The sequence below is a fragment of the Podarcis cretensis genome (assembly GCF_951804945.1).
Source record: "Podarcis cretensis genome assembly, chromosome: 5".
Classification (NCBI taxonomy): Eukaryota; Metazoa; Chordata; class Lepidosauria; order Squamata; family Lacertidae; genus Podarcis; species Podarcis cretensis.
In genome coordinates, this window is record NC_137174.1 from 101,195,840 (window position 1) to 101,214,766 (window position 18,927).

At 48.3% G+C, this 18,927-nt stretch overlaps 1 protein-coding gene across 5 annotated transcripts in view; it reads left to right on the forward strand.

The window, feature by feature from the left end:
- The window catches only part of IL1RAP (interleukin 1 receptor accessory protein), a 108,717-nt gene that overhangs the window by 65,922 nt on the left and 23,868 nt on the right, over nucleotides 1-18,927 (forward strand). For all 5 annotated transcript variants that reach the window (XM_079977892.1, XM_079977896.1, XM_079977893.1 and 2 more), the window contains 3 exons: nucleotides 2,322-2,470; nucleotides 5,932-6,081; nucleotides 9,072-9,215. In XM_079977892.1, the coding sequence (XP_079834018.1) occupies nucleotides 2,322-2,470; nucleotides 5,932-6,081; nucleotides 9,072-9,215 (443 nt within the window). The remainder of the gene's footprint in view (nucleotides 1-2,321; nucleotides 2,471-5,931; nucleotides 6,082-9,071; nucleotides 9,216-18,927) is intronic.

The following is an 18,927-nucleotide window of genomic DNA, read 5'->3' on the forward strand; positions in this document are numbered from 1 at the left end:
CAAATTGGCGGCTACCGCTTTCTCCAGTGGGAGGGAGTTCCACAGATTAACCATGCACTGCACAGAGAAGGGCTGGCGTTTCTCTGCAAAAGGGCTCTTGTGCCGGGTTTTCTGCTTGCAGCTTCCCACTGGCGCATCTTCCTGCCCCCCCCCCCCGGAACAGGATGCTGGACCAGATGGTCCCCCTTGTTGGAAAATGCCCTAGGGGTGCCTGCAAGCCGCCGGAACTCTGAGCATCCTCTGGTACATGCAACTCTGGAGAAGGCATCTCCCTTCTCTTCTAGCGACATACATCCTAATGATATGTGCACACTAAGCTTCTGGCAGAACACAGCAAGAAGGTGAGACATTGCAGAGCTAATCTACTATTTATTTACACACTATGTACAGACAAAAGCAAAAGTAGAGAGCCAGTGTGGTGTAGTGGTTCAGAGCGGTGGACTCATAATCTGGTGAACTGGGTTCACGTCTCCGCTCCTCCACCTGCAGCTGCTGGGTGACCTTGGGCTAGTCCCACTTCTCTGAAGTCTCTCAGCCCCACTCACCTCACAGAGTGTTTGTTGTGGAGGAGGAAGGGAAAGGAGAATTTGAGACTCCTTCGGGTAGTGATAAAACGGGATATCAAATCCAAACTCTCCTCCTCCTCCTCCTCCTCCTCCTCCTCCTCCTCCTCCTCCTCCTCCTCTTCTTCTTCTTCTTCTTCTTCTTCTTCTTCTTCTTCTAGTTTCCATTCTCTCCAGCTCTGAGAGAATAACAGGCACAAGTAAGAGTGAAAGTACATTACAGCGGTACCTCGGGTTAAGAACTTAATTCATTCTGGAGGTCCGCTCTTAACCTGAAACTGTTCTTAACCTGAAGCACCACTTTAGCTAATGGGGCCTCCTGCTGCCACTGCACAATTTCTGTTCTCATCCTGAAGCAAAGTTCTTAACCCGAGGTACTATTTCTGGGTTAGCAGAGTCTGTAACCTGAAGCGTCTGTAACCCGAGGTACCACTGTATAAAGTACATACAGCGGAAGAGATAAGACTGTCTTCCGTTTCTCACACAGGCATGTGATTTGCACCAATCGCCAATGCAGCGTCGGAGGAGTGAAATTGCTAACACCCCTTTGACCTCCTCCAACAAGCTCTTCTGGGGTTATTCCCTTAGGGATGGTGGTTCCTGTGGATCTTTTCACCCCTTTCCATTGCAGGAATCTCCTGATGTTTTCAGAAAGGAGGGGGAAGAGTCTGCTCTTTGCTTCTTCCGCTCCTACCTGACTCTGTGTGGAATCTGTGTGTTATCTATGTAGTGATTAGATGGCTGAGTGAGAGCTGTAACCCTCATGCAAGCCAGTACCTCTTTAGTGTTTAGTTTGCAGTAGCTGTTAGAAATAAAAGAAGTTATGCTTCACAGTTTTCTTCCGTGCTGTTCATACTCTGCTGAGGTTGGTGCTCACAATGGACAGTTGTGGGTCCAGTGCACTTAGACCTGCTTTCCAGGAGTGGAACGTCTCTGGAAGTGCTCCAGTCGCCTAGCCCAATCGGGGCAGAACTGAAGGAATGGGTTTCCCAAATCTAAAACTAACTGTGCAGTCAGTCTGAACGGGCCCCCAAAATCCCCATTTTTCCTTCTTCAAAGAATCCATTAGCTAAAATCCATTAGCCTGAGCTGTGTAGCACAAACCCAGCTGTATAAACAAAGACCTCTCCCTTATCAGTCCATGAAGGCTGGTAATGACCGATGGCCTTGTCAGTTCCGAGTGGAGCAGGGATGGCACATCTGGGTCTCATCTTACATCCTGACCACACTGACGCACAGACCTTGTCACGTCTGACAAGAGACCCAGGAACGGCACCAGGAGTGCTCTTAGAGATGATGACCTTCTTGCCCCAAGATAAGAGTATAGGAACAGGAAGATCCTTTTATGGCCAAGAGTACCAGAACAGGAACATCTGTTTATGGTCATGGATGTCAACTTACGTGTATAAGCTGACGTGGTTGGATTCCTGGGGAAGGAGGGAGAGGGTGCCTGGAGGATATATATACTGCATGAAATTTCTCATTTCTTTGGACTTGCTGTGAACTGACCACGCAAGTGCCTTCTGCTATCCAGAGAGCAGAATAAACTCTTTCTCTGCATCAACCTCGGTGTCATTTCACTTCCTTTCTCCCTTCTGGGAGCAACGCATACCCCACCAGTCGGTAAAGTCTAATAAGGCTACAGAACCAGTTGTTGAGCCTGGGCGTTGGCGTCGGCTCAAAGGCATACTGACAGTCCCTTGGCATCTCAGAGAGCTTCTGAGCTCAGACCTCTCTTCTTCTTTTCCCTTTCCCCAGGGAGATCCCCTCCAGCCTTGGTGAGATGACCATTGTGAAGACTCTGGTTGTGCCCAAGGTCACGGAGAGAGACCTGAAGCGAAACTACACATGCTGGGCGCACAACCTGAAGGGGACCGTTCACCAGGAGGCCATGGTGAAGATGAAAGGTAAGGGCCTTCTCAGTGGCTGCTCCCAGATGTGGGGGCTCCTCCCGTGTTTCCCTCCTTGATTCCTCTTCCTTCCAGCAAAGACTCTTTTATCCCATCAGAACTGGCTTTCAACAGCACCGCGCTGTTTTTATGACCTGCATTTTAATAGCTTGTGTGTGTGGTTTTTTAAATATATATATATATTGTTTAAATTTTGGGGAGTGGATGGAAAACAAAATAAAATAGGAGTGAAAGGATTGTGGAGGAGATAAAAGTATAAAGCGGCATAGAAGGGTAACTACACACAACCTAACACAAACCAGTGGAAACATCCACATTCTCAGTCTTGCAGAGAACACGAGAAAAAACAGTAGCTAGCAAACTAAAAAGGCCCATCGCTGAAATCTGAAAAAAGGCGTTTACTTATTTCTAGCAAGTGAATGGGGGGGGGCTAAAATGGGGGTAACAGCACCACAGAAGAAGGTTGGGAAGTCATCTTTTAGATTGTGCCTTGAATTTGATGTTCATTTGTTTTTTCAAAAACCTTGAAATTCAATAAAAATCAATTGGCCAAAAAAGAATTCCCTTAGAGCAGTGGTGTCCAAACTTTTTTCAAAGAGGGCCAGGTTTGACAAAGTGAAAGCCGACCAAAGTTGTTTGCCTTTTTTTAGGATTGAAGTTGTTGTGATTTGGGGGGGATTTTACCCCAGGAAATGAACTGCCACATGGGCTGGATTAAACCGACCTGCGGGCCGGATTAGTACCCTGAAACGGACTTTGGTCATGCCTGCCTTAGAGTCTAGAAAAATGCAACCTGTGCAGCTGATAGAATTAGTACGACTCATGCAACACATTGGCGACTAATATACACACAATAATTACCAAAATAATTATACGTTCTTTATCAATCTTCTGAGAAAAATACAAGATCTTGTGCAAAGCCACAGAGAATCCATTGAAACCAGGCATTATACAGGTGAAACTCTGAAAATTAGAATATCGTGGAAAAGTTCATTTATTTCAGTAATTCAGCTTAAAAGGTGAAACTAATATATGAGATCACCTCCTGGCAAATAGAAGGGGAAGAAATGGAGGCAGTGAGAGATTTTACTTTCTTGGGCTCCAAGATGACTGCAGATGGTGACAGCAGTCACAAAATTAAAGGACGACTGCTCCTTGGGAGAAAGGTGATGGCAAACCTAGACAGCATCTTAAAAAGCAGAGATACCACCTTACCAACAAAGGTCCATATAGCTAAAGCTATGGTTTTCCCAGTAGTGATGTATGGAAGTGAGAGCTGGACCATAAAGAAGGCTGATCACCGAAGAATTGATGCTTTTGAATTCTGGTGCTGGAGGAGACTCTTGAGAGTCCCATGGACTGCAAGAAGATCAAACCTCTCCATTCTGAAGGAAATCAGCCCTGAGTGCTCACTGGAAGGACAGATCCTGAAGCTGAGGCTCCAAGACTTTGGCCACCTCATGAGAAGAGAAGACTCCCTGGAAAAGACCCTGGTTGTTGGGAAAGATGGAGGGCACAAGGAGAAGGGGACGACAGAGGATGAGATGGTTGGACAGTGTTCTCGAAGCTACCAGCATGAGTCTGACCAAACTGTGGGAGGCAGTGGAAGACAGGAGTGCCTGGCATGCTCTGGTCCAGGGGGTCACGAAGAGTCGGGCACGACTAAACGACTAAACAACAACAACAATATATGAGATAGACTCATGACATGCAAAGTGAGATATGTCAAGACCAACACCAGCTGATAACATGGCTCCCCAAATCAACACAGACTGTGGAAACTTCACACTGGACTTCAAGCATCTGGCATTGTGTGCCTCCCCATTCTTCCTCCAGACTCTGGGTCCTTGGTTTCCAAATGAGATGCAAAAGCTGCTCTCATCAGAAAAGAGATTTGGGGAGCCATGTCATCAGCTGGTGTTGGTCCACTGTGCTTCATTAAGTCCAGGGTCAACGCAGCCGTCTACCAGGATATTTTGGAGCACTTCATGCTTCCTTCCGCAGATGAGCTTTATGGGGATGCTGACTTCATTTTTCAGCAGGACTTTGGCACCTGCCCACACTGCCAAAAGTACCAAAACCTGGTTCAGTGCCCATGGGATTACTGTGCTTGATTGGCCAGCAAACTCACCTGACCTGAACCCCATAGAGAATCTATGGGGCATTGCCAAGAGAAAGATGAGAGACATGAGATTAAGCAATGTAGAAGAGTTGAAGGCTGCTATTGAAGCTTCCTGGTCTTCCATAACACCTCAGCAGTGCCACAGGCTGATAGAATCATAGAATCATAGAATCATAGAATCATAGAGTTGGAAGAGACCACAAGGGCCATTGAGTCCAACCCCCTGCCAAGCAGGAAACACCATCAGAGCACTCCTGACATATGATTGTCAAGCCTCTGCTTAAAGACCTCCAAAGAAGGAGACTCCACCACACTCCTTGGCAGCAAATTCCACTGTCGAACAGCTCTTACTGTCAGGAAGGTCTTCCTAATGTTTAGGTGGAATCTTCTTTCTTGTAGTTTGGATCCATTGCTCCGCGTCCGCTTCTCTGGAGCAGCAGAAAACAACCTTTCTCCCTCCTCTATGTGACATCCATTTATATATTTGAACATGGCTATCATATCACCCCTTAACCTCCTCTTCTCCAGGCTAAACATGCCCAGCTCCCTTAGCCGTTCTTCATAAGGCATCGTTTCCAGGCCTTTGACCATTTTGGTTGCCCTCCTCTGGACACGTTCCAGTTTGTAGCATCCATGCCACACCGCATTGAGGCAGTAATTGATGCAAAAGGGGCCCAAACCAAGTACTGAGAACATATGCATGCTTCTACTTCTCAGATGTCCGGTATTGCTCTATTTGCAATCCTTGTTTTGCTGATTTCATTTAATATTCTAATTTTCTGAGATTGTTAATTTCGGGCTTTCATCAGCTGTACGCCATGATCATCACAATTATAACAAATAAAGGCTTGACATTTCTCGCTTTGCATGTCATGAGTCTATCTCATATATTAGTTTCACCTTTTAAGTTGAATTACTGAAATAAATGAACTTTTCCACGATATTCTAATTTTCCGAGTTTCACCTGTAAGTTCATCTTAGGTTGGATAGTTCGTACGTCTCTGTGGCTTTGCACAAGGTTTTGCATTTTTCTCAGAAGATTGATAAAGAATGTATAATTATTTTGGTAAATATTGTGTGTGTATTAGTCTCAAACGTGTTGCATGGGTCGTACTGCCTTAGAGTCTAGGCTTCCTTTTAACAATGGTCTCTCCCCCCCCCCCCATGTATTTATTTTGTCCCTTTGTTTTATATAAGCCTCCTTGAGACGTGGTCTGGGGAAAGGGCGGGTTAGAAATAAATCTAATGATAATTAATTAATGATGATGATGATGATGATGATGATGATGATAATCCACAGCGAATGCCCCCCTTCCTCTTCCCCTGACCCCCACAGTCCCTGTGCCCAGGTACACGGTGGAGCTAGTCTGTGGCTTGGGGGCCACCATCGTCTTGGTGGTTCTCCTGACCCTCGTCTACCACTTCTACTGGCTGGAAATGGTCCTCTTCTACCGGGCTCATTTTGGGACAGACGAAACCATCTTAGGTAAGGGGCATTGCTGGAGGTGTTTGTCTTGTTTTTTAAAAATAAATTCTTCTTACGTTTTACAATTTAAGATTCAACACATTTATCATATGTAAGAAAATACAATAAAACAAAACTCCCCCCAGCCCATGACTTCCCTCAACTTCCCCTGGTTCTTTAACTATTTGCTACTTCTGCTTCATTTTGTCTTATTTTCCATCTTTTAGCTGAAAGCTCTTATATTCTTAACATTTTTATACCAAATTTTCCATATTGTTGTTTCTTAACCTTTCATTTTCTTCATTGTAAGTGTTTACTCAGACCCTACTAGTGAGTCCATTTCCTTACAATATTTCTGTAAATACAGCATAAACGATTCCCAGTCTTTTTATAAATATTGTCGATGTCTCTGAGTCTTCTGGTGAGTTTCGCCATTTCTGCGTATCCCATGAACTTGACTTGCCATTCTTTTTTCGTTGGTATCTTGTCGTCTTTCCATTTGGGGCTAGTAGACTCCTAGCCGCTGTTGGAAACCCAGCCCTGACAACTCAGAACTCCAGAAATGCTTCATAGTTGCTGAGTCTTATTTTCTAAGTCTTTTAATGGTTAAACGTTGCTGCTGATTATTATTATTATTATTAGTTTGCAATGCTTATTGGACATTAAATTGTTATTTTCATTACATTGTTTTGTAGCATTGTTGCATGCCTCTTGGAGTACTTTGTGAAGCATTTCATTAATCGCGGTAATTTTCCCCCAGTGGCATCCAAGAAGGCAAAATGCAACTGCAACATTAAAGCCTTCAATTTGTATAGAGCCAAATAAGCACATTAAATACGTGTATGATTAAATAAATAAATACATTTTAAGCTCGCCTTAAGAGTCGCGGCTGAATGTGGCGGATTATGATAATGTCAGAAACTGCAGAAAGTCTAATTGCTCCTTCGCCTTCTCCCTCTCTGCATTCCCTCCCATCTCTTGCCAGAGCCAAGGGCTTTCCTCCGGGCTAGAACTTTAGAATTAAAGGCCACAGGGTTGCCTCTAGCAACCACATAGACCTAGTCAGCCTTCCGCCTTTGGCGGCTTGAAAGCCTCAGTCCCTCTTTGGAGATGTCCTCTTGCAGATCGGGAATAATAATAATAATAATGGTAAGTAAGCAAGTACAGCTGCAAGGAGCAGGAATAAATGGACAGTTCTCCAAACAGAGAGACGTAGAAAGCAGAGCCCCCCAAGGACCAGGATCGGGGCCTGTGCTTTTTAAATGGTTCATAAACAAGAGAGGCAGTGTTGTGTAGTGGTTAGAGTGTCCAACTTGGACCTGCGGGACCAGGGTTCGAATCACCAACTCACACTCCTTGGTGAAAAAAACTGGGTTATAAATGCAATAAGCCAACAGACAGGCAAAGAATGAGAAATCTGGAGCTAGCATTGAGCCGTGAGGCAGCCAGGTTTGCCGATGATGCTAAATTCTCTGGGGCTGTTGGAACAAAATGAGATTGAGCTTGAAAAGGAGCAACGTGGATGGCTTCAAAGAGGATTGGACGAATTCATGGAGGGAGGAGAGGGCAGCTGATGGCTCCTAGCCGCAATGACTCTGCTCTGCCTCTATAGGTGGAGTCAGCGATGCTTCTGAATTCCAGTTGCTGGAAACCACAGGAGGATAGAGGGCTCTTGGGCTCAGATCCTGCTTATGGGTTTCCTTTCTGGTTGTGAGAACAGGACTGTGGACCTCCATCGTTCTGCCCGGACACTGAGCTCCAGCGCCGAGGGCCTCCTGGCGGTTCCCTCGCTGCGAGAAGCCAAGTTACAGAGAAGCAGGCAGAGGGCCTTCTCGGTGGTGGCACCCACCCTGTGGAACGCCCTCCCACCAGATGTCAAAGAGAAAAATAACTACCAGACTTTAAGAAGACATCTGAAGGCAGCCCTGTTTAGGGAAGTTTTTAACGTTTGATAGGTTATTGCATTTTAGTGTTCTGTTGGAAGCCGCCCAGAGTGGCTGGGGAAACCCAGCCAGATGGGTGGGTATAAATAATATATTATTATTATTATTATTATTATTATTATTATTATTATTATTAGGCCTGATCCAGCAGCCAGGCTCTTCTGACGTTGCTGTGGAGCCTCCAGCTCCAGAGACAGTCTATCTGGATTTTGAGGTTCTTCGGGGGCATTTGGCCCCTGTGGGAACAGAACGCTGGTTTAGATGGGGACCCTTTGGCCTGTAATAATAATAATAATAATAATAATAATAATAATAATAATAATTTATTTATTTATACCCCGCCCATCTGATTGAGTTTCCCCAGCCACTCTGGGCAGCTCCCAATCAAGCGTTAAAAACAGTACAGCGTTAAATATTAAAAACTTCCCTAAACAGGGCTGCCTTCAGATGTCTTTTAAAGATAGGATAGCTGCTTATTTCCTTCACAGCTGAAGGGAGAGCGTTCCACAGGGCGGGCGCCACCACCGAGAAGACCCTCTGCCTGGTTCCCTGCAACCTTGCTTCTCGCAATGAGGGAACCGCCAGAAGGCCCTCGGCGCTGGACCTCAGCGTCCGGGCAGAATGATGGGGGTGGAGACGCTTCTTCAGGTCTACTGGACTGAGGCCATTTAGGGCTTTAAAGGTCAGCACCAACACTTTGAATTATGCTCGGAAACGTACTGGGAGCCAATGCAGACCTCTCAGGACCAGTGTTATGTGGTCCCAGTGGCCACTCCTGTATCCATCAGACTCTTCTTACGAGGTTCCTTTTAATGAGTTGCAGGCTGAGTCCTTTTCCAGGCTCTGTGTTGGAAGGGAGCAAGAGTGTTGAGAGGCAGAAAGCCCCCCTATTATCCTGACTTCTCTGCCCCCGCCCCAGCAGGGCCTTTGCTCTCCTCTTGGCACGAGGGCAGAGGAGCCAGAAGCCGATGTACCCGCAGCTACTCCGAACTAACCAAAGCCTATTCCCCCCCCTTTTTTTTCCCTTTTCCTCGTCTGCACGCTTCCCTCTCTGACTGGGGCCGTCAGACGGGAAAGAGTATGACATTTATGTGTCCTACGCGAGGAACGCCGAAGAGGAAGAGTTTGTGCTCCTGACGTTGAGAGGGGTTCTGGAGAACGAGTTTGGCTACAAGCTGTGCATTTTTGACAGAGACAGCCTCCCCGGGGGAAGTGAGTATCTCTGGAGCATTCAGAGCAGCCGAGAGCAGCAGGCTTTCTTGCTTTCGCACAAACCGCACACCCACAGACACACACACACACACACACACACAGCCCTTCGGCAAAGAGAGCAAATCATCCACATTTAGCAGCCTTTGCGGTTAACGTTGGGTTTGAAAGCAGCTTGCCACAACTTTCTTAAAGAAGTCCCCACTGTGGTTTTTTTGAAGGGGGATATTTTGCTCCCATTCCCAGAACCTTCAGGTCCCTATCATCATCATCGTCATCATTTTTTAATTTGTATACCGTCTTTCTATCTTGCAATACTCAAGGCGGTTTACAAGCTGAAGAAACCAAAAAAGGAACGTCTTATAACAATCTAATGCAAGACAAAAATGTGACAGTACTTCAAAATAGGCAACCTACATCAAAAAGGTAACATTCAACCATCATTAGAACAGTATTAAATAATAATAGCATATAAAAGTTAAACAGAAATCCGCTCAACAGTTACAATAAATAATTTCTAAACTATAATCAATAAAACAACAGCAAGCCCACTGTACATAAGAGAACACAGTACATATACAGTGGTGCCTCGCAAGACGAAAAGAATCCGTTCCGCGGTTTTTTCGTCTTGCGAAGCAAGCCCATTGACGGCTTAGCGGATTATCACTATTAGCGGCTTTTAGCGGCTTAGTGGATAAGCAGATAAGCGGCTTAACGGCTTAGAAAAAGGGGGGGAAAGGAAAAAAAACCCGCAGGAACTCGCAAGACATTTTCGTCTTGCGAAGCAAGCCCATAGGAAATTCGTTTTGCGAAGCACCTCCAAAACGGAAAACCCTTTCGTCTAGCGGGTTTTCCGTCTTGCGAGGCGTTCGTCTTGCGGGGCACCACTGTAATAATTCCTCCTCCTAGGAGGAAAACCCATGAAGAGTGGAATTGCAGGAAGGGACCCCAACGGTCATCTAGCCCAACCCCCTGCAATGCAGGATTCTCATCCATGACAGATGACCATCCAACCTCTGCTTAAAAACCTACATGAAAGGAGAGTCCACCACATTCCAGGGGAGTCACTTTTGCTGCCAAACAGCTTTTATTGTCAGAAAGTTCTTCCTGATGTTGAGTCGGAATCTCCTTTCTTCTAACTTGAAGCCTTGGGTTCGAGTCCTACCCGCAAGAGTAGGAGAAAGCAAGCCTACTCCATCTTTCACATGACAGTCCTTGAGACATTTGAAGATGGCTCTCATCTCAGTCTCCTCTTTTTGAGGCTTCCTCAACCTCGGCCCTCCAGATGTTTTGGGACTACAATTCCCATCACCCCTGACCACTGGTCCTGCTAGCGAGGGATTCATGGGAGTTGTAGTCCAAGAACATCTGGAGGGCCGAGGTTGAGGAAGCCTGGGTTAAACCTACCCAGATCCTTCAACCACAAGGCCTGGTTTCCAGACCCTTGATCTTCTTGGCCGCCCTCCTTTTAAGAAGGATATTGAGAAACTGGAAATGAAATGAAATATTATCCCTGGTTGCTAGGGAGGGGGTACGAGCAGTTGGGACCAGAAGTGGCACCCATCTTTGAAATCGTCTTCTCTGCAGACGTCTGTGTCTGTCAAGTAATGGTAACCGCTCCTGAATCTGGGGAATCTGCTTGTCTCCCAAACTCCTTGACTCGACAGTCAAAGTCAGGAGAGCAGCCGCTGGCCTTTTAGAAAAAGCCGCCCTTGTTCCTTTGCAGTTCCTGCCAAGGGAAATCCAAATGAAGGGCCGGAAGATCAAATTCTGCAGGGTAAATGATGAGAATGAATGCGAACCGTTGGGCCTGTTCCATGAAGGATTTCCTGTTTTATTCTGTAGTTGGCATTTTTCTGCATATGGTGCTGGTGTGTTAGCTGAAAGTAGCCCAGTGGCAGAGAGGAGAGTCTGAGGATGGGAAAGGGCAGTTTGGGTGGAGGGCGGGATGGGGAGCCAGGGGCAGTGGGAGACTGCTGAGCTTTCCGTACTTAGATTCATAGGATTTTAGAGTTGGAAGGTCATCTAGTCCAAGCCCCTACAATGCAGGAATATCTTGCCCAACCCATCACCTTGAGATTAAGAGTCTCTTGCTGTACTGACTGAGCTATCCCAGCTGCAATCATGGAAAAACAGAATTGTAGAGTTGTAAGGGACACCCAGGGACGCGGGTGGCGCTGTGGGTTAAACCACAGAGCCTAGGACTTGCCGATCAGAAGGTCGGCGGTTCAAATCCCCGCGACGGGGTGAGCTCCCGTTGCTCGGTCCCCTCTCCTGCCAACCTAGCAGTTCGAAAGCACCTCAAAGTGCAAATAGGTACCGCTCTGGTAGGAAGGTAGGTAAACAGCGTTTCCGTGCGCTGCTCTGGTTCGCCAGAAGTGGCTTAGTCATGCTGGCCACATGACCCGGAAGCTGTACGCCGGCTCCCTTGGCCAGTAAAGCGAGATGAGTGCTGCAACCCCAGAGTCGGCCACAACTGGACCTAATGGTCAGGGGTCCCTTCACCTTTAAGGGACACCCAACAGACATCTAGCCCAACCCCTGTGCGGTCGGTCATATTGCAGGTGGTGCTGAGAGGTGGAGATGAGCTCACCTTAGGCTTCCTAGTGATTTCATGCAAGAGGCAGCATTCGAATTGGGGACCTCCTGATTCGCAGCTCAGCCTGTATTCTATGCAAAGTGCTCTCTTAGGCCTGTGGTGTTCCTACCCATGTTGCTCCCCTGCTTCCCGGTGGTATTTTGGAGCATTCCTTTCTGGCTTAGGGCCCTCATGTTTACGGGATCGCCCCTCCTGGTCTGCCCCGCAGAGGACCTTAAGGTCCATGAATAACCATAGTTTAGAGGTCTCAGGCCCTAAGGAAATCAGATTATCCTCCGCCAGGGCCAGGGCCTTCTCAGTGATGGCTCCGACCTGGTGGAATGCTCTGTCCCGCGAGACCAGGGCCCTGCAGGGTTTAACTTCCTTCCGCGGGGCCTGTAAGACAGAGCTATTCCCCCTGGCTTTCAATTTGAACTTAGCCTGATCTTTTATTCTTCTTCCTTCCCTCTACCTCCCCTTTATATGAAGATTCCCCGCTCTGGAATCCCACAGCTAATTCTCCACTGGTCTCCTTGCTGGCCCAAGTAGGTCTAATTTAGCCAGCTAGCCCTGGTGATCATCTAATGTTTATTGGATGGATTTTCCCCCTAAATTGATTTTTGAATTCTGAATTTATTGTTATTCACATTTTATGCTGTATTTTATGCTGTTTTTTGTTGCGTCAATTAAGTGTTTTAAATTTGTTGTTAGCTACCCTGAGCCCGGTTTTCTGGACCGGGAAGGGTGGGGTATAAATAAAAAATTATTATTATTATTTATTATTACAGAACTGGGGCATGATCCAAACCTTATGTTAAGGAGCCGGCTAGCATAGCTTTGCGCCCTCCCTGTAGCAGCCTAGCCCAGAGGATGAGGGGGGGGGGCTGCTCAAGAATTGTGGGGGGCAAGCTCCCTTTCTTCCCAGGGCTGGCCAGCCTGGGGCCTTCTGTCCAGTTTTGGCCAAGCAAGCTGCTCGTCCGGTTCCTTCCTCCTCCTTTCATCTTGGTCAGGACAAGGAAACAAGGGAGGGCCTGATGGACAGCCCCGTCCCATCCTGACTGAGCCCTCCCTGTGGTTCAGAGGTTCCTGTGGGGTGACAAGGGTCCTCATCACCCCACCGTGACCTTGGTCCTTGCATATCCTTTTCAGATAAGACCTGGTCCCACTTCCCATTCCGTTTCTGGCCTCGGGTTTCCATCTACTTAAAAGCTCCCTGTGTTTTTATTCTTATTTGGAAACCCCCTCCAGGCTTGAGATGCTCTAGAAGTGCACATATATGGCTTTTGGGCCCAGGAGCTGCGGTGGTTAAAAACAGCATCTGTTTGCCCTGCAGTTCTCCCTGCCTTGTGCATCCAGAGCCAGAGCAACTGACGTGAGCGTCCAAATTTAACTTCCTCCCTTCCTCCCTCGCTCGTCCTTTTGCAGAGACCTGGCCCAATTCTGGCAGAAGGAATGCAACTTTCTCTTCTCTCTTCTGCAGCAGCAATAGCCTTTGTCATCTGCTGCTGCAAAAAAAAGAGATCTATTTTAATTACACTGGCCTAAGTTTGGTGACGGGACGCAGGTGGCGCTGTGGGTTAAAGCCTCAGCGCCTAGGACTTGCCGATCGAAAGGTCGGCGGTTCGAATCCCTGCGGCGGGGTGCGCTCCCGCTGCTCGGTCCCAGCGCCTGCCAACCTAGCAGTTCGAAAGCACCTCCGGGTGCAAGTAGATAAATAGGGACCGCTTACCAGCGGGAAGGTAAACGGCGTTTCCGTGTGCGGCTCTGGCTCTGGCTCTGGCCAGAACAGCGATGTCACGCTGGCCACGTGACCCGGAAGTGTCTCCGGACAGCGCTGGCCCCTGGCCTCTTAAGTGAGATGGGCGCACAACCCCAGAGTCTGTCAAGACTGGCCCGTACGGGCAGGGGTACCTTTACCTTTACCTTTAAGTTTGGTGACAGCGTCAGCAAGCTTTTTGGTTCCACAGAACCCTTCGTCGAGCTGTTGCTGTCGAGTTCTGTGAAACTGGAAAACGTGCATACTCTAAAACCAATTAAAGATGGTCTTGACGGAGCATTGGCATCCCTGCTAGTAGCCATCAATAACCCTCTCTCTTCCATGAATTTCTTGAATCCTCTTTTAAAGCCATCAAGTTGCAGGGAGTTCCACAGTTGAACTGTGAACTGCGTGAAGAAGTTCATACAGGGACAGGCAGTCCTTCAAACAACCTGATCCCAGACTAGATCATCAGGGATCCTCTCTGGCTATGCTCTCCAAATTGTAAGGGGTTGGACTCGATGACTTTTGCGGTCCCTCCCAAGTCAGTGATTCCAAAAAAAACTTTCCTCTATCCACTTCCCATCATGTCACCTCTTACTTCTCGTTCCTCAAAGCAGCAACCATTCTTCATCTGTGGATCCCCTTGATCATTCTGGTTGCTCTTGGCTGATCCTTTCCCGACTCCACAGCATCCCGGCAGGATGAGCCTGGGGTTCTTAAAGGCCTTTGGAAAGAGCTACCTGTTGCATCCATCACTGTCCTGTGAATCATAGAATTGTAGAGTTGGAAGGGACTCTGAAGGTCATCCAGTCCAACCCCCTTGCAATGCAGGAATCACAGCTAAAGCATCGCTGACGGGTGGCCAGTTCATGACCTCCATAAAACAGAGCACAGGGGAGGCTGAGGAAAGGTGGGCATGGGATTCAGGGAATGGAGCCCGCTGGCTGCCGTCAACGATCTCTCCTTTCCTCCCGCTCTTAGTCACAGATGTCTTCTGACAGATGGAATCCGCCCGCCACGCCCTCAAGCTTTTGCTCTGCTCCTTCTGTTCCCCTGCTATTTTAGACGAGATGGGAAGGCTGCCATTCTCTGTGTCCTCCCCCCCCCCAACATCCTCGTTGGGCTCCTACAGTTCCCAGACGGCCACCCTTCTTTCCTTCCTAGCCTCACCTTCTTCCTCTCCCCAGTTTCGGTTACAGAGATGATCACTCCTTGGGTCTCACTATGTACTTTTTAATTTCTGGTATTTCATGATATGCTGCCTTTTGAGGCAAAGCCCAGAGAGGTGGGGAAGAAGAAGAAGAAGAAGAGTTTGGATTTTATATCCCACTTTCTCACCACCCTAAGGAGTCTTGTGGGATGCGGGAGGCGCTGTGGGTTAAACCACAGAACCTAGGGCTTGCCGATCAGAAGGTCGGCGGTTCAAATCCCTGCGACAGGGTGAGCTCCCGTTGTTCGGTCCCTGCTCCTGCCAACCTAGCAGTTCGAAAGCATGTCAAAGTGCAAGTAGATAAATAGGTACCGCTATAGGAAGGTAAATGGTGTTTCCGTGCGCTGTTCTGGTTCGCCAGAAGCGGCTTCGTCAAGCTGGCCACATGACCTGGAAGCTGTATGCTGGCTCCCTCGGCCAATAAAGCAAGATGAGCACTGCAACCCCAGAGTCGGCCACGACTGGACCTAATGGTCAGGGATCCCTTTACCTTAAGGAGTCTCAAAGCAGCTCACAATCTCTTTTCCTTTCCTCCCCACAACAAACACTCTGTGTGCTGGTCCCATGGGTTACCCGAGAGGAGAGGTCCAAGTCCGGTCCGTGGTCAAAGGTGCAATGGGGAGGCAGTCCGTAGTAGCTGAATCTGGGTGCAGGGCAGGGAGTCGGGTGAAGTCAGGAACCGGCTTGCAAGCTGGGAGCCAGGGTGGGTCAGGAGCTCAGGCAGAAAAGCAGGACAGGATTCAGGCAGGAACTAGCAACCAACAATGTTGCTCCCGCAACTTGGAACTGGGCTGGCTGGCTTTCATCTGCCCTGAGGCATAGGGCGGCCCCGATCCTCTGGTGACTCGCCTCTCCTGGCCTGGAGGCGAGCACTCCTCCTGCGGGAACTCAGTTCCCTCTGCCTCTCTGCCCTGAGCCTCTGCAGCTCAGGAGAAGCTGGAGGGTTACCAAACCCAGAGGCAACCTCACGTTCCTCTGACAGGGCTGAGAGTGGAGCACCTGCAGGCAATGGGTCCTCCATCACCTCAGGAGCCAGAGCAGACTCAGCTGACGCCTGCACCTGAGGATCCAGCACAGGTGGGGACCCTTCAGGCTCAAGCCCCAGCCCCGGCTCAGCTGGTTCTGGAGGCGGGGAATCCTGTGCAGGCTGGGATCCCTCAGGTTCAGCCTCCGAGTCCGAATCCCAGGCCATCACACGCTGTGAGGTGAGTGAGGCTGAGAGACTTCAGAGAAGGTCACCCAGCAGCTGCAGGTGGAGGAGTGGGGAATCGAACCCGGTTCCCCAGATTACGAGTCCACCGCTCTTGACCACTACACCACACTGGCTCTCTGCCTTCCATTCAGAAGGTCCCAGGTTCAACCCAAAGGGCATCTCCAACAAGTCTGGGGGGAAACTCCCTTCCTGGAGCCCTGAGCAGCAGCTGCCACTCAGTGTGGGCAGTTCTGAACTAGAACATAAGAAGAGCTCAGCATCATCTCCTGGCAGTGGATGGGCAGGTGCCTCTTTTAGGAAACCCACAAGCAGGATCCCAGCACAATAATAATATAATAATTTATTATTTGTACCCGCCCATCTGGCTGGGTTTCCCCAGCCACTCTGGGCAGCTTCCAACAAAGATTAAAAATACGTACATTAAAATGTCACACATTAAAAGCTTCCCTAAACAGGTCTGAGGTAGCTGTTTATCTCTTTGACATCTGATAGGAGGGTGTTTCACAGGGCGGGTGCCACCACTGAGAAGGCCCTCTGCCTGGTTCCCTATAGCTTTGCTTCTCGCAGTGAGGGAACCGCCAGAAGACCCTCAGAGCTGGACCTCAGTGTCCAGGCACAACGATGGGAGTGGAGACGCTCCTTCAGATATACCACTCTCCCTTCATGTGGTTTCCAGCAACTGATATTTGGATGTGTTGCTGCCTGCGACCACAGATGGCATAGCCCTTGCGGCTAGTAGCCATTGAACGAGATGGATCAATTGGTGCAACTAGGGAGGGCAGGAACTGAGGGATAGAGCATTTCCTCTGCAGGGCTGTCTTAAGCATATGTGGTGCTGGGGTGCAAAGATCCGCCTGGTCCCCCCCCCCATTGCCCAGTCCCAGGTGCACAGGAGGGCGGAGCAGGCCGGCTGCCTCAGCGTCTCGCTGGCTCGGTTGCCCTCGAACTCACGGCACAGAGCCACACGCAGCAGAAGAGCCCACCGCGGTGCTCTGACTGACGGGCGGGCTCTTCCCCAGACTCAACTCTCAGGCCCCGGACTCTCAGTCTGGCACCCCCAAGAGCCCGGCGCCAGGGTGCCCCGCACCCCTAGCACCTATGGGTAAGACGGCCCTGCTCTTCTGCATGCAGAAGGTCCCATGTTCAGTCTGGCAGGATCTCCAGGTGGGGCTAGGGAAAAGCTCCCTGTCTTTTAATCCTTCAGAGCCACTGCTGCCAATCAATCAATCAATCAATCAACCAACCAACCAGTATCATTTTATTCGAATGCTGCCTTTCCACAGTTAAAACCATTCTCAAGGAGGCTTGCAACATGTAAGGATTAAATAATTACAAACACAATGAAAGTAGCTGTAAGCTATAAGTAAAACATCAAAATGAACACACTGAACAAAGAAGATACAATCAATCAATCAATCAGTTGTCCAGTAGCACCTTAGAGACCAACTAAGATTGTTCTGGGTACAAGCTTTCATGTGCATACACACTTCTTCAGATACACACAAAGTGTGCATGCACATGAAAGCTTATACCCAGAACAAACTTAGTTGGTCTCTAAGGTGCTACTAGACAATTTTTTAATTTTTTATGTTTATTTCGTCTGTGTCAGGCCAACACGGCTACCTGCCTGAACAAAGAAGGTACAAAATAAAGACACAAAAAAGGTTATACCCCCCCCCCCCATGAACCTCTTAAAAGCACCCCGGCCCAAGAGATTGTTCATCAACCTCTGCTTTTGTAGCTGGAGTCAGTCTGGCCCCTGCCCTCAGAGCCTGCAAGGCAGGGAGCAATCTTCCAGGACTCACAGCTAAGAAAGTCTCAGCTTTTGTAGCTGGAGACCAAGACTCTGACTCCGTGCAAGCTTCCTTTGTTCCTATGAAGCAGCTTGTATAATATTAGTTTCAGTTGTACTGAAATACAGTACAACAGTCTAAAAACTCTCTGCGGCCCAACCCAGCACCTCAAAGGAAATAAGCTAAAAAAGGATTGCCTTAGAATCATGAATAGCCCCTTTAAAGAAAGCGGGCCATGCATATTAGTTCCAAAAGAAGAGAGATGGAAGCAGAAAGGTCTTCATGTCCTTTTTGAAAGCTTGCCCTCCATGTTCCTATTTGACCAGTTTGGTCTGAGGACTTGCACACAAGGGCCAAACAGTTTTTGCTCTGTGCCTTTACAGAGTTGAGCTTTCAACACAGCAACCTTCCTATTAAAGTTTGGCAGTTTCAGATACCTGCGCTTTTTTAATTTAAAAAGTCTGTTTCAGCAAGCTTAACCCAGATGCAAAAACCAATTGGGTATGCCCATTTTAAAATGTTCCTGCTTTTATTTATAGATCAGTGATGGTTTTAATGTACGCTGCACAGGGATTATTTGATTTAAATGATTTTCTAAATTATCCTACGTAAAATAAATCACGTGAAAGATAGGTGCATTCGATATCACTTGGGAGGGAGTTCCGAGACCAAGAGGCCAACACCAAAAAGGCTATGACTCTATTGCCCGCCAGCCTTTTAAATCTTAGTATTGGGCTTCATACAGGGACAGGCAGTCCTTCAAGCAACCTGATCCCAGACTAGATCTTCAGGGATCCTCTCTAGCTATGCTCTCCTTTCTATGTCCAGCTATCCTTTGTCAACAACAAATTGTTGCTGTTTTTTGTTGTTGAATATATGCTATATGAAGGGACGTGGGTGGCACTGTGGGTTAAACCACAGAGCCTAGGACTTGCCGATCAGAAGGTTGGCAGTTCGGATCCCCGTGACGGGGTGAGCTCCCGTTGCTCGGTCCCTGTTCCTGCCAACCTAGCAGTTCGAAAGCACAGCAAAGTGCAAGTAGATAAATAGGTACTGCTCCGGCAGGAAGGTAAACGGCGTTTTTGTGCGCTGCTCCGGTTCGCCAGAAGCGGCTTAGTCATGCTGGCCACATGACCCGGAAGCTGTACGCCGGCTCCCTCGG